At 32.8% G+C, this 15828-nt stretch overlaps 1 protein-coding gene across 3 annotated transcripts in view; it reads right to left on the bottom strand.

The window, feature by feature from the left end:
• Positions 1 to 12566: 12566 nt before the first annotated feature.
• The window catches only part of LOC149257936 (uncharacterized), a 371741-nt gene continuing 368479 nt past the window's right edge, over positions 12567 to 15828 (bottom strand). For all 3 annotated transcript variants that reach the window (XM_089414602.1, XM_089414604.1, XM_089414607.1), the window contains one exon: positions 12567 to 13104. In XM_089414602.1, coding sequence (XP_089270728.1) covers positions 12601 to 13104 — 504 coding nt within the window. In that variant the 3' untranslated portion in view covers positions 12567 to 12600. The remainder of the gene's footprint in view (positions 13105 to 15828) is intronic.

Below are 15828 nucleotides of genomic sequence, written 5' to 3'. Positions count from 1 at the left end.
GAACTGCACTTTTAATATTAAATTTGCTTGTAATCAAATGCTTCTAAATTTTCTCAATTTGTCTCCACTGCATGTTGGATGTATTGTTGGCCCATAGTTCACAACCATAGAGAATCACCGGCATCACTAGAAGCCCAAAAAGGGTTTGAGTGGTTTTCCATTCCCATAACTCTGCCTCTCTACACCTATTTTGAAAAGCATAAAATGCTTTCCAACCCCCCCAAAGTTCTTTTCTTTCTACAACCATTTCAACTTAGATTTTGTTGAAGTCAATTCGAGGTATTTGTAATCCGCAACTTCTTCTAGAATGTTTCCTTCAAAGTAGAACTTATGTTAGTTATGTTTTGTTTTCTTAGAGAAGACCACTACTTTCGTTTTGTTGATATTGACTTGCATCCCCACACTTCTACAAAAATGCTCAAGGGATAGTAAGTGCTCTTGCAAACCAAGAGCCGATTTAGCAATCAGAATAAGGTCGTCTGCATACAAAAGAAGCCTTATAACAAACTTGCCCAAATAGATACCATCACCCCCTTTCGAATTTAACCACTCCTCAAGCTTGTTGATATATAAACCAAAAAAGGGTAGGAGACAGTGGACAACCTTGCTTGACCCCGATACTGCTTCTAAAACTTTCAGAAATTCCTGCTAAAGTTCTAATTTTAACTTTCGCCTCTTCATACAACCTATGCACAGCTGCTCTCAAATGTTTAGGAACCCCAAGTTCCTCCATTCTGTGTCAAAGCTTATCCCTAGGAATCAATTCAAACGCTTTTCTGAAATCAACAAATCAACAAAAGACTTCTTCCTTTCTATCCAAAATTTTTTCAATGATGTGCCTTAAAGTTATACAATGATCAATTGTGGAATGTTTAGGTCTAAAACCTACTTTCCCTTTAGCATGCTTATCTCTTTCTTCTGCCCACTTGCTAATTTCTTTTTCTAGCATGCTTCCAAATAGCTTTGCAAACAAAGGGTTTATCATGATGGTCATATAATTGGAGGTATGATTGACGTCACCACTCTTGAAAAGAGGTATTGACAGACTAGTTGCCCAATATGTGGGGAGCCCTTGTTGTATGATGTTGTTGAATATTTTTGTAATGTGAGGTGAAAGAATCTTTGAGCCCCACTTTAGATATTTTGATTAGACTTCAGCTAAGTCTTTTGCTTTTCCAACACCCAACTTCTTGATACCCATCCCTACCTCTTGTACTGTGAAGAGTTTAGTATCAGTGTTGACCAAGGGGGGAGGGTCAACCTTGGGAACCTGTTCATAGAGTTTTCTTGCATAGTCAAACCATTTAGAAGTTGTAATATTATTTCCAATTTGTATCTTTTTCAGTTGGAGCTCCTTCCAAAATAATTTGGGGTTATTTTTCCCAAGGAAGATTAGTTCTTCCCTCCTTGAAACCATGAAATCAGCCCTTTTCTTGCTTAATAACTGCTTGTAAGCTTTGAGATTTATGTCATCCTTGTTTGACTCTTTCCACATTCTCCTTTCCTTTTTGCATTCCTCGTCAAACCAAGCATTAACTGGAAAGCAATTCGTTTCAGACTTCTTAATTTTTCTCCTTTTCACTTTGCAAGTGCGCATTGAATTAAATGTGTTAATTCATGACTATGAAGGCTGTGAATTGTAATTTTCTCCTTTTCAAAGAGCCTCTCTAGCATCATTTTGAAGGTATAACAATTTTCTAGGGTCAAAAGAATTTTGCCCTGTGGGAGATTTTGTTGGACATGCTGAATTTTTGACTCTAATTGTTTCTTTCCAATCCAAGAGAAATATAAATAAATTGGCTTGTGATCTGATTTCAAGTCCCACAGCTCATCTCCAATCAAAACTTCCTCCATTTTCTCACACAAACCATGCAAAAAGACTCCTGTTGATCATCACAGAAAGCTTAGGACAAACAAAATCAGATTCAGATGGAGATTAACCTTAGTGAGTGACTCAATCCTGAATCTTGACGTAGGCACCTATATCAAAATTAACATTGGTAGCAATTATGTGAAACAGATAAAAAACCCATCATTACCCACCAATGCCCTTCTGCCACATATGATCGTGTCAGAATTCTTGTTATTTTTTATTTTCAGTGCTTTCAATAGCTCAGCATGGGCGAGAAATGATCTAAGGTTCAGTTTCCGTGAGAAAAAGTCTAAAGTCCCTTAAACACAAAATTCAATAACAAGAAATTATGCAAATCAACTAATTTACCTACTCATCACTAAAATTTATATTCATGTTAATTATTCTAGTTTCTTGGAAAAATCTACACTAATATGTAATTGTCTCCTAGTCAACAAAATCTAGTACAACGCATTTTAAGATTTTGTCTACAAAATCTAGCACAAAGAATTTTAAGATTTTGTCTCAACGAATTTTAAGATTTTGTCTAAACAAGGATAGGGACAGATGATTTTGTGTCAACAAGTACAAGATAACATTTATTTATTATAAATAAATACACAAGTATATATAAATACGCAAGAATATTTATTTATTATATGTATACACGGAGATAGTGTAGAATAGTACTTATTTATTTATTTTATCTATACACAAGTTTATTTTGGAATTGGGTTTCTAGAATTTTAATTTAATTATCAATAATTATTAGTTAGATAGTATAATTTAATTTCAATACAATATTTTAGAATATTTATAATAATACATACAAATGAAAGGATGAAATTTATTTCCAAAATAGTTATGATTTTTTTCATTAATTAAAAAAAATCATATGAAATGAGTTATTATGTTGATAGGCATCCCTATTTTGGAACAAGACTTCCATAATTTTAATTTAATTATCAATAATTGTTAAGTTGATGGTAAGAATTTAACCTCTAAAATATTTTTACTTGTACACAACAAATAAAAAGTTAATAGTTATTTCCAAAGTAGCTATGTATTTTTTGCACTTTTAATTAAATTCATTAATTAAAAAATATCATATGAACAAGTGTCATATGAAATACTAAACTATGGTTTTTGGGGTTGTGATATTGATAAACCATGATATTACCTCATGGTATTATAACAAAGCCTATTTACAGATTAAGAATCTATATGATAAAATGAAAATGAATCTCCATAGTTAATAAATTTGTTAAATGCTATGTTTCATATTTATGTATATATGTTGTTTAACTTTTATTTTAGTTAGTTTTATCATCAATAATTATAATTTAAAAGGGATATTTTATAATAATTTTAAATATAGAATAGTCTTTAATATTTTTAGTAAAGTAGACAAATCAAAGGATGAGATTTATTTGCAAAGTGGTTATGCCTTTTTTTCCATTTTAATTAAACTCATCAATTAAACATATTGTCAATTGAACAAGTGCCATGTCAAATGAGTTATTGGGTTCTTGGACATCTGTTATTGATAAGCCATGGTATTGGTCTATGGTATTGTAACAAAGCCATCTATTAACATGTTAAGAATCCTCTTCATAAAGTGGGGGTGAATCTCCATGGTTGAGAGTCTTGTTACATTCTTTTTTATAATGTATATGTATTTAATTTAATATTGCTAATTTTTATCATTAATAATAATAATAATAATAATAATAATAATAATAATAATAAAGTTGTAATTTAACTAATTCTCATGATTTTTTAAATTTTAACATCTATGATGAAGTTTCTTGAAGCGTATTATCAATTGATGTTTATCAACATTTACCATATATTTCATTTATACGGTTACACTAGTTTGATTAGTAATTGTGGGAATATACCTATGTGTATCTACCTCTACAAATCCCTTCTGACACATAAAAGACAATTTATTGATAACCCAAAACATCATGAACTTGTTCTATTGGACCTTCATATTTCCTTATTCGTTGATAGGTGTTTTTATATTAAAATATTAGAATTGACTTCCACAATTTTGTTTTTTTCAATAAAAAGAATTTAAAAAAAAAAAACAAGGAAGAAAGAATCGGGTCTATGAGTGATATTGAAGGAGTAGGGCATATCCTTAGTAATAAAAAATCAAGGTTAGGATTACCATTTGAATGTTGGAAAATATAATATTAAATGGTTTTGAATTCGAGGAAGAGTCTTGTCATTACTAAATAGAGAGTTGTTGGGTGGCATGGTGGCCTTCACCAACCACATATCACCAAATAGTTTGTATGTGAAAATTAATAATATCCATTCAATTTGTTGAATTACATGGGGTGAGTGCAAGAAAATAAACATCCCAAAAACAATTCAAACTCACGATGTAATGCTACTCTTCAACCAGTAAATGTAGGGTGATATGAGTGGCCCATATATTGAGTTATTATTTGATTGTTTATCTTCTTCATTTAGTGGATTTTATAAATATGGTTTACCATATAGATGTCTACATTCAACATCTAGGGATTTACCCTCAATGCATCATCGCCACCTATGGATCAGATGATCTTTCTCAAGATAAATTAATTTCTAGGCTCTCCATCATAGCCCATGGATCTCCTCTCTTACATTTTAGTCATCTCTAATAGCATGAGATCCCTCAGTCGACACCATAATACAAGTAATTTTTTAAGATACTTCTTTACGCTTCATCATACATCCTAGCTGGACCTTCGATCCTACACCACTACCACTACTAGGGATGAAATAGATCCTAAGGCCTTTTTGTTCTCCCTTTGGTGAGAGAGCCAACAAAAGTCAAAATAGATATAAAATGGTCATGATGTTGTGGGTTGTATCTTCCCCCAAGCTCGATCCATCACTTCTAGCTCTATTCCCTTCATCTCGGTTGAAATAAGGCAAATCTATGGGTTGTCAATAGAAACATGGAGAGGACCTCTTTCGATGATATGTAATGTCCCTTTTTCTGGAAGTGGGGAATGAAGAACAGGTCAGTTGCTTAGACAATTCCCATGGGCTACAAATTAGAGTTAATTGAGAAATACCTGGGAGTATTTAATTAAAGTGACTATATTAAAAGAACTTCATAAAAGTCACTTTAGTAGATGGATAAAAGGTGATCCATGGTATTCTGATGGCCACATCAATAAAAGAAAAGGAGGAGCTCATTCAAGGTTGTGATTGGATATTTGATGAATTGATTTCGTGGCTCATTAAGCTTTGTGTAAGAGTTTCTAACGCTAAGTGTGGATCATCTTCGAGGATGAAATTATCCTCCCTAGGGATCAAAAATATTTTTGGTGTTGCAAGATACACCCTAGCTAGTCAATTGGAGAAATCATGTAGATTACTCAAAGGAGCTAACTAAGGAAATTTGTTTCAGGTTCCAAGTGTGAACATAACAATTATTTGATGAAGGTTGCGAGCTTGGAAAAGAGACCAAGTTGATTATTATGGGTTCGATACTATCATCCACCTAGTTCAACTTTGTTATGTGTTGGAAACCAAGAAATCCCTAAGCCGAGTTAGGGGTGATTTATGAAACAGGAAAAGTGTCAGTTGCAAGCTTTAATAACCACCCATGATCATCATCCCAAGGTTTACAAGGATGAAATTGAGAAGGCTATCACGGAGTTGTTCAAATTGGGCCACATTCGTCCTAATTCTAGCCCCTTTGTTTCTCTGCTAGTGATACCCAAGAAGAAGGACGACACCTTGAGGATGTGCATTGATTATCATACACTCAATAAAAGAACCATAAAAAATCAGTATCCCATTCAAAGGATTGATGAGATGATGGATGAACTGAGAGGAGCAAAGTACTTTTCGGAAATAGATATTCACTTGGGATACCATCAAATCTGAGTTTGAGAGTAGGATATCTTGAAAACTGACTTTAGGTGCCACTATGGGCACCACGAATTTATAGTTATGCCATTTGGGCTAACTAATGTGCCTGCAACATTTCAGTCTTGCATGAACCATGTGTTCAACAAATAATTGTAGAAGTATTTCCTGGTTTTCTTTGATGACATTCTTGTCTGCCAAAAAACTTAGGAGGATTACCTCAGGAATTTGGATGAAGTGTTTGAAATGGAGGAGCATGAATTTTATGTAAAGGAGTCCAAGTGTGAGCTTGAATGACTAAGATACTCTATTTTGGGCATCTTATTAGGCAAAACAAGGTTTAGGTGCACCAAGAGACGGTAAAGGCGATCATTAAGTGGCCTACCCCAAAGAATGTGACTAAACTAAAGAGCTTCTTAGGTCTTTGCACTTATTGCATAAATTTTGTTAAGCGGTTCTCATAGCTAACAACATCTCTTACAAATCTCACGAAGAAGAGAGTTTTTAGTTGGTCTAATGAGGCATAGACAACCTTTGAGAGACTGAAGCAGGTAATGAGTTCATGCCTTGTGCTAGCACTACCAAATTTCCCTCAACCATTTGTGCTTGAGTGTGATGCTTTAAGGATAGGAATAAGAGTAGTGTTAATGTAGAATCACCACCCCATTGTGTTTGAAAGCCACAAACTTGGGGATTATGAGTAGCCTTATTCTATATATGATAAAGAGATGTTGGCCATTATGCATGCATTGAACAAGCTTAGACAATACCTAGTGGGGAACAGGTTTAAAGTGAAGACTGATCATAACAACCTGTGATTCCTCATGGAGAAGGAGAAGTTGAGCGAGAGGTAGTAGAAGTGGCTCAGCAAAATGCAGGCATACGATTTTGACATTGAGTACGTGAAGGGAAAGAATAATGTGATAGCCACTTTTATAGAATTCCATCCATCCTCTCTCTCACGGAGATTACAAATGACTAGAAATCTCTCTTGTTGGTGGAGTGCTCCAAAAAAAAATTCTCTTACGAGATCCTTGATGGGCTAATCCAAGATGACAAACATCATTTCATAGATAACGTTATTTACTACAAAGGCTGAATCTACCTAGTATCAGAGTCACAACCCAAAGAAAAGATCATGTTGGTAGCACACAACTCACCCTTAGCAGGGCACCCTAGGTACTTGAAGACCAATAGGCAGATCAGGGGGGTTCACATGGAAGGGCCTCAAGATAGATGTGTTAGGGTTTGTGAGAGAATGCAACATCTATTTATTCATTTATTCATTCATTCATTCTTTATTTATTCATTCATTCATTTATTTATTCATTTATTCTCTTTCATTCTTTCATTCATTCATTCATTTATTCAATCATTCCCTTTTATTTTAAAGCTTTTCTCAATTTAAAATTTAGTTTTATGTATTTGTGTTCTTTTAATTATATTAATAATTTTTTATTTTTATTTTTTGAATGGTTTAATTTGTTTTCAACTTTTTAAAAATATATGTTTTTATTTTTTTGGGTGTTTTATTTATTTATTTTAAATTTTTTCATTGTTGTTGTCATTTTTAAATAACATTTTTTGAATTAATTTTACCTATTTTTTTTATAATTTAATAATTTATATTTTATTTAATAATTTTAAAAATTTTAATTTTATTGTGTTTATTTAATTTCATTAATAATTTTTTTGTTTTGTTTTTTCCATAATAAATTTTTAATTAAATTTTATTTATTTATTTAGTTCCTGATATTTGATCATTAATACCATGAATGATAAACATTTGAAAAAATGTGGGAATTTTAACCTAAAATAAAAATCGGTGATGTGGCACCACCACTTTTCAAAGTGTGAATAAAAATTAGTACCAAATGCAACCTCCAAAAGGAGAACTCGATCAAATTAGTAAATTGATAATTTTATTTTTTCGTATACTTTTCCGAATCCAAGTCAATCTCATGACTCTAATGCCTTGTTGAGCTAAGAACAATAATCATTTATAATATAAGAAAGTTGAAAAATGTTCATAACTATGTTTTTTATAATAGCAGGACTAAATTTCAAGCGAATAACAGTAATACATTAATCAAATAATCTCATCTTTAGTCAATAAAGAACATGACTAATCTCTGATTTAAACTCCAAGGAATGTCATAATCAAATATTTCCATGTAAATAGTAATTTGGCTCCAAGAGAGGTTTTAGAAGATTAGGGTGGTTATCCCCCAAGTATTATCATTGGTGTAAATCATTTCATTTTTAGCCAACAAAGAACATATTATGTGACAGTGTCCGATCTAAACTTCAAGAATGTCATAAGCAAATACTTCCACATAAATGGTAATTTGGCTCCAAGTGAGGTTTTACAAGATAGGGTGATTATCCCTCAGTACTATCATTGGTATATGTTCACTAAAAACAGATTCTAAATAATTTAATCTTCAAGAAATTAAGAAAAAAACATTGTATGTGATAAATAATGTCAAAAAATACCATAATTACATATTTAGTTGCCAAAAAATTTTGAAGACAAGTTGTTATCTCCTATTTTTATAATAGTTCTGATATTGATGCATCACTAAAACAAATTATAGACAATAGAAAAAGGAGAATACAACATTCCAATGAAAACTAATACACTGCATCATAAACCAAAACTAATACAATACATCATAAACCAAATGAATAATCTTAAAATAGAATTGCAATTGTAAAAAAATAAGGATGCACAAATTTGTTTCTTATAGAAATAGTTTGAACTTTGTATCTACATCAAAATAAGTAATTAACCAATCCAACATACAAAAATTGTTGAACATTGTCTCTTACGGTTCTCTCTATTGTGGACAAACAAGACTTCACTAAATCAACAATTAAAAGTTTTTCTAATTGTGACTCTAATGAAAACTAATACATTACATCATAAACCAAATGAATAACCTTATCGGAGATTTCATTAAATTCACAATTAAAAGTTTTGCTTAATGTGAGTCTAATGAAAACTAATAGACTATATCATAAACCAAATGAATAACCTTGTGGGAGAACTGTACGTACCCAAAATAAAGGTGAGAAAAATTGTTATCTATAGGAATGGTTTGAACTTTGTATCTACATAAAAATAAGTAATTAAGGTAATGGACACACAAGACTTCATTGAATTCCCAATTACTAGTTTTACCAAATGTGGGTCCAATGAAAACTGCTACATTACATTATAAACCAAATCAATAACCTTATGAAATAATTGTACCTATCAAAAAATAAGAGTGAGCAAATTTGTTTCGTACAAGAATGGTTTGAATGTTGTATCTACATCAAAATAAATAATTAAGCAATCCAACATACAAAATTATTGACCATTGTCTCCTACGGTTCTCTCTATGATGAGACACGAGACATCATTGAATTCAAGAGTCACACATAAACACCCTTAAAGATTTATACACACTTGTATTTAGGTATATGCTAGTAAGGTTGAAACTTTGATATAAAGTTAATTGTGGGTACTCCCTAGCCAACTTGAGAATGATATCTATTTTTTTTTCACACTGACATACAAGGGTTTTTTATTTAAAAGGGTTGCAAATATAAAACACAAGAAAAGATTACATATGGGAGAGTGGAATCTCTAGTGGGTTGGATCCACCTAACAGAAGGTTTAGGGATTCCCCTACACTTGTTTCTATTTGACCTTACACTTTATTTTAGACTACAACTCACATGAACAAATGCAAACAAATTGAGAACACTAAAAACAAAAGTAGATGGCTAAATGATATTTCAATATTGATTTCAACCCTGGTATGTCTTCTCCTTGACTACTACTATTCACTTTCCCTTTTTAGATATCAATGGAGTAACAAGTTTTGTGTGAACTTCTTGGGCAACGTCTTTACTCTCTTCCTCCGATAGAGGTAGATGATAAGGGTCAATGGTAATAAACATAATTATAATAAATAATATAAATATAATAAGGGCATTAATGAAATGATAAAGGATACACCTCTTATCTCATGACCAATCAATGCATGTAAATACACTGTCATAATTGTATAGACATTAATGTCACTAAACATAAAAGCATTTTTGTGTATACCAACAAGGACCTCACAAAATTGGACAAAGGTTAAGGGAGTAGGATGATGTCACAAAATCTCAAGGTAAATACAAGAATTGCAACTACAAATAGGATTTTATGCTCTACTAATCAATGAAATGAATACAATGCTAGGTGCAATATCATTGATGCAATTGGACACTTACACCACTAACATTGAAGAAGAGTTCATAGGCTTTAATTAAAAAGGTGAACATTATAAAGTATATGGTGTTGAATGTTCCACTCTCAATAATAATGCATTACAACTAATAAAAAAACACAAGAGGTATGACGAGCATACAACAAAAAAGGAAAGCACAATATGTTACCAAGAAGCATTAATGTTTTACATTAAACCACCAAGTTAAAAGAATTCAAAATATGATGCAAACAATACAAAGATGAGGTGACCAAGGAAACATGCTCAACTAGAGAGAATCCAAATTATCATGCTCAAAGGGAAAACATTCCATAAGGGGGCGGCAATGTAATAATAAAACATCTTATTATTACAAAGACAAAGATGATGATTTCCCTTCAAAACGAAATCAAAACCTTCCAACCACACAAAGACAAAGATGATGTGACCTAAGAGATATGCTTAGCTAGAGAATTCAAATTATTATGCTTTGAAGGAAACATTAGAGGAAATTTCAACCTAAAAGTGGCATCTTAATGAAAATAATAAAATAATAGTTAAAAAATATAAAATAAGAGTTATGAATTTTGGAGAGAAATAAAGAAAACTATTTTTTTTTTTAATTGCATTTTTGGGTGTTTCAACACATTTTTTTAATGTATCTTCCATTTTTATCAATGTGGGTCTTCTCCAAAGTATGCATAATGGGTACTCGTTGGATGCGAAAATTTAATTCCGCATCCAACGAGTGCCTACACTGAAAATTCAAGAACCTATAAGGAGATAAGCCAAAAATACAATTAAAAAAATTAGTTTTTCTTCTTTTCCCTCTGAAATATTTACATGTAAATCTTTTTATATTTAAAGTATTTTGATTGGTTTACATATTATGACATGGAAATTACATGGAAATTTCATGGGCACTTTTAAGATGAAATTTTCTCTAACTTAAGGGAGTGAAAATGTAATAATAATAAGTAGATTAACGAAAGGTCAAAGACACACCTATTTCCTCATAACTAGTCAACACATCTAAGTAGATCGAGGCTCGTAATCATCATCTTTTCAATTATCTATTATTCAATATATAATATTATTGTATATCTGCAAAATTATTTTCTCATTTGTAATAAATAGGAATTATGTTTACAACATCAATGACTCTAGTGTTGCTTCTTCTACCTAGTCCAAGTAACTAACCTTAGATTAAGTAGTGGTTGAAATGGGATTGTATTTGTTTCTTGCTTTAAGTGACATGAGTGATAGACACTCATGGGACAAGTGTATTTGATTATGCCATGTGTCTTGTGCATGTCCAACACACCAGGGACGTGTCCTAATGATGGCCAATAGCTAATGCCCCATATGTAGGCATTAGTCAATTATTTCAGGGAAGTGTAACTTGAGTGACAGACACTCATGGGACAAGTGTATTGATTATGCCATGTGTCTTGTGCATGTCCAACACTCCAGGGACGTGTCCTAATGATGGCCAATAGCTAATGCCCCATATGTAGGCATTAGTCAATTATTTCAGAGTATCAATATTGAGATCTTAATGCACTGATCACAATGCTGATCACTTTTGATGATGGTGATCCTCTCGAGGGGTCATTTTTCCAAACCAACAGATGGATACATTGGAGGAGAGAGGAGAGCAGAATTGCACCGTTAATGCAGTGCCAATGGTGGTGAAACTGTTGATTTTGATGATGAGATCTAGGAGAACAAGAATGAGATTCTCCTACCCGGTTTTGTATTTTCCTTTGGCATTCCCATCTATCATCTAATCTATGTAATATGCATTATCTAAGGCAGATTCTTGTGTGTCTGATGCATTGTAGTTCTTTTCTGAATGCTAAGAAAGAATACTAGCTATACATACATATATTCTTCTATCATGTCCGCTTCCAAGAGGTCTGAGTCGTAAGTCAGATGTGCATTTCCTCAAATCCCTGTGTCCCAATTAGGTGTTAATCATTCTTATGTCTTCACATTCAGAAAACCGGTTTAACCAAAAAAAAAAAAGTAAGAAATTAAACACCAAATCCACTAGGGGATCAGAAATTAAAAGTCCTTTGGGAAAAAGCTGAATAAAACAACAATAATCATCCCAGAACTGCCATGAAATGATTGCACTTTTCACTCAAATTTAATGTCAACCAAGATATCAACCCTGCTGGTACAAAATCAGAACAAACCACTTTAGCATTTACCATTTGTGGGTTAATAGGGAAATACCTCTCCAACTTTCCATTTAACAATGATTACTGTTACAAATTTTGATAGAAAAATAACTAAATATGCTGTCCCCACCAAAACCATCTTAGAACATATAGTTCTGGTATATGACCCAAAAAATTACAGAGAACTTGCAAATCTCTGTCAGTAATGAGCAAAACAGAATCTCCTATCACAATAAATTTGTACACAATATAAGAAATCCTGAAAACAAAACAGTTCATGAAAGCATCATATGAGTTGCTATCATATAATTCAACAAATAATAAATTCAAGATTAACTGGTACTTGACAGCCTACCTCATGATAAATGTCCAATGCAGCATCTGTCTTCCTTCACCAGTAAAAAGTAATTCAACATTTGAGAAGTCAATATGGAGCATCCTATTCTTTCTTGACCCAAACAGTCTTTTCTGGTTGGGAGCCTGTGTGTTGCCTTGAGCGCTGCTTTCTTTCATGAGAACGCTGCTGATTATAATTCCTTCTCAAGTTATTTTTACTCCTACCAAATTGCAGCTCCCTGACACCAGGTTCCAAGTGTTCAACTGTAGTATGATCCCCCAACATCTCTTCCCTGCTAACAGATAGAGCACTTGTACTAGAGCTAGGTACATCTGAGTCCACAGCTTCTGTTGCCTCCACTGAACCTTGCCCCACGTTTGTTTCTTCGACAATGGAAACAACTTGATTTACACTATCCAGTACATCAACAGATGCATTAGCCATACCAGGCAGAAACATCCCTGGTAAAATCACATCAAGCTTTTTATGTTCAATAATCCCACCACATTCTTTCTGGACCTTGAACATTTCTGCAAATTTTTCTCTTCTCTTGATCTCCTCGTCTGTTAATAGAATACTGTTGTCAACCATGCTTCCTTCACTGCTCTGAAACCATAGACAACATAAATAAATAAATAAATAATTCTAGATAGTAAAATAAAAAATCTCCCCCTTAATCAATTCCACACTATAGCTCAAACTTTCTAAGCACCAAAACGATCAATTTGTTAGAATATTATTGTCCATTTTGTATTAAATATTTATTTTGTGATAGTCAATTTATTGAGAATATATGTCAAAGAAGATATTCTTGGTCTCACATAAGAGAAACTTTATTTCTTATGAAATTTGATCACTGAGTTTCTTGAGCAATAAAAAGGATGTCATCATACTACATGGATCTGAAAAATAACGAGTGGAAGATGATGTAACAAAAGTAATGCAGCATGTAACTCAAACAAAGCATTTAGCGACATATGAACAGCAATGAAAACTAGCAAAGCACAAAAACAATCAATTTGTTAGAATATTATTGTATATTTTTGTATTTAAATATCTCTTTTGTGATTGTCAATTTATTAAGAATAAATGTCCTCTGACATTCTTGGTCTTGTGTACGACAACCTTTATTCATTATGAATATAGATCACTGAGTTCCTCGAGCAATCAAAAGGATGTATACTACATGGATCTGAGCAATAGTGAGTGGAAGATGATGCCACAAAAGTAATGCAGCACGTTACTCAATCCAGGCAATCAGTTAGTGATATATCAACACCAATGAACACTGAAAACTATCCCAATTTCCTGAAAATTGTCATAGACATACTATGCAGTGAGTGGTAATTCCTGCATCTTGATTTATCTTGTATTGTAATTATTTGGAAAAAAAATTCTATCGCTGTTAGGGTCTTCACATCCAGTCCCTTCAGTCCTCAACAAAAGCGTCATCCATTCGAGAAGAAGGGAACAAAACTTCATGTATGGATTGGTGCTTACCAACTTATTTCCATATTATTGGTTTGAGCTTCAATTCCACTAACAACTTCAATGAATTCTTATATTTAGCAATTAGGTTCATATTGATTCAAATCATGGAAATCGTTTTTTATTTTCTCAAAAGACACTTGAATGTTTCATATTGTTGCAAGTACACCTTTGAGAATTATCATACTTTCATCAATGTAATGTTCTTCGCTATCTAGGAATCTATTGAAAAGTTAATAATAAATACTGGGAGTTTATTAATCACTTTACCCTTTTCAAACAATCATGTACACCACTCTTAATTCATTTCTTGTCGTTCTCTGGCAGATATGAAATATTTGCAATTTCGTTGACCCCATTTGTGCTTTGTCTATTGACAGGCGGTAGGCCATCAAACTTTGCAAATTCTATCACTGATTCCATAATGTAATATTCTTCGCTATTTAGGACTCTATTGAGAAACCTAATAATAATTGATGGGCAATTTATTAATCACTTTACCGTTTTAATAAAACAATGTACACCACTCTTAATTTTATCTTTCTTCTTTGGCAAATACAATTTGAAATATTTTCAATTTTGTTGACCCAATTTGTGATCTGTCTATTGTCACACCATCAAACTTTCCAAATTTTATCACTGATTCCATAATGTAATGTTCTTCACTCTATAGGAATCTACTGAGAAAACAATAAATAGTGGGCAATTTATTAATCAGGATTTCAAGATTTAGGGGAGTGCAATGTTTCCAATTGATTTTGTCATGAGTGAGGGTATGAGATTGACATTTGATCAAGAACATGAAGCCCTTTAAGTACCTTGATGTTGGTGTAATTGATTGTTGAACTTCGTTGATGTTGGTGGTATTTCTTATTGAACTCCTCTACCATGGCCTTAACTAAAATGTACCCTTCACTCGTAGGAAAATAATTCATTAGGTGTGCTAAGCATTTTCTACCATATTATATGGTTGAGGAGATGGACTCTTCCCTCAAACCAAAATCGTTGTTTAGGCATGTAAAACTTTTTCAATTTCTAACATATTATTGTTGAGAAACCAAGTGCTAGAAGTCAATGAAAGATTTCTCTTTCTTGATAATTACTTGTGAATGTGTGTTGGCTTCTTATTACTTACGTTATCTTCTTCTTCAAGTAATTATACAAATGTACAAAACATGAAGCAAAAAGAGACAAACACAAGAAGTTAGGCTCCAAGCCAGGGCAAAACCCCACACGGGGGAAAACCCAGAAATCCTTCTCTAATAGAATCAAGTCAAAATGAGATATCCAAGACCCAAGACCAAGGCCAAGACTGCCACAAAGAACCCAAGTCAGCCCTCCTCCAAGTCACCTCCAACAAGTCAAAGTCAACATTGGTCAAACTCTCTGAATTCTGGTCAAAATCACAGAAATTTCAGATTTGCAGTGGAGGCTCAATTTCAGCCCTATAGAAGCCTCAGAAAATCGTAGGAATCTTAGCACGTGTGAGCAGAAACAGGGCAGAAAGCTCAAACTTTATCTCTCCTTTCACTTCCTTCTCTCGCCTTTGATTTCGATTGATTTTTCTTCTTGTTCTTCCACAGAAATCAATGCGATGTGATGATGAGTAAATGTGTCTCCAAGAGGTCAAGTTGACTCATATATATACATGTCCAAGAGGGTCGAATAGCTACCTCTTAGGCCAACTTATCTAAGGAGGGCCGACATGGTCTTGTGTTGACACTTTGACTCAAAAATAAAATTCTTTTTCTTTCAAAAGTCCAAATGGAACTTCACTCAAATACATTTATTTTGACTCATAATAAATTATTTTGACTATTTTGACTCTATAAGCATGAAGAA

This window comes from Pinus tabuliformis, chromosome 6 (genome assembly GCF_031772625.1).
Source record: "Pinus tabuliformis cultivar Carrire ecotype Pingquan chromosome 6, CPIR1, whole genome shotgun sequence".
NCBI lineage: Eukaryota > Viridiplantae > Streptophyta > Pinopsida > Pinales > Pinaceae > Pinus > Pinus tabuliformis.
The sequence above is the reverse complement of the archived record's forward strand: the minus strand, read 5'-3'. Positions and strand labels throughout refer to the sequence as shown.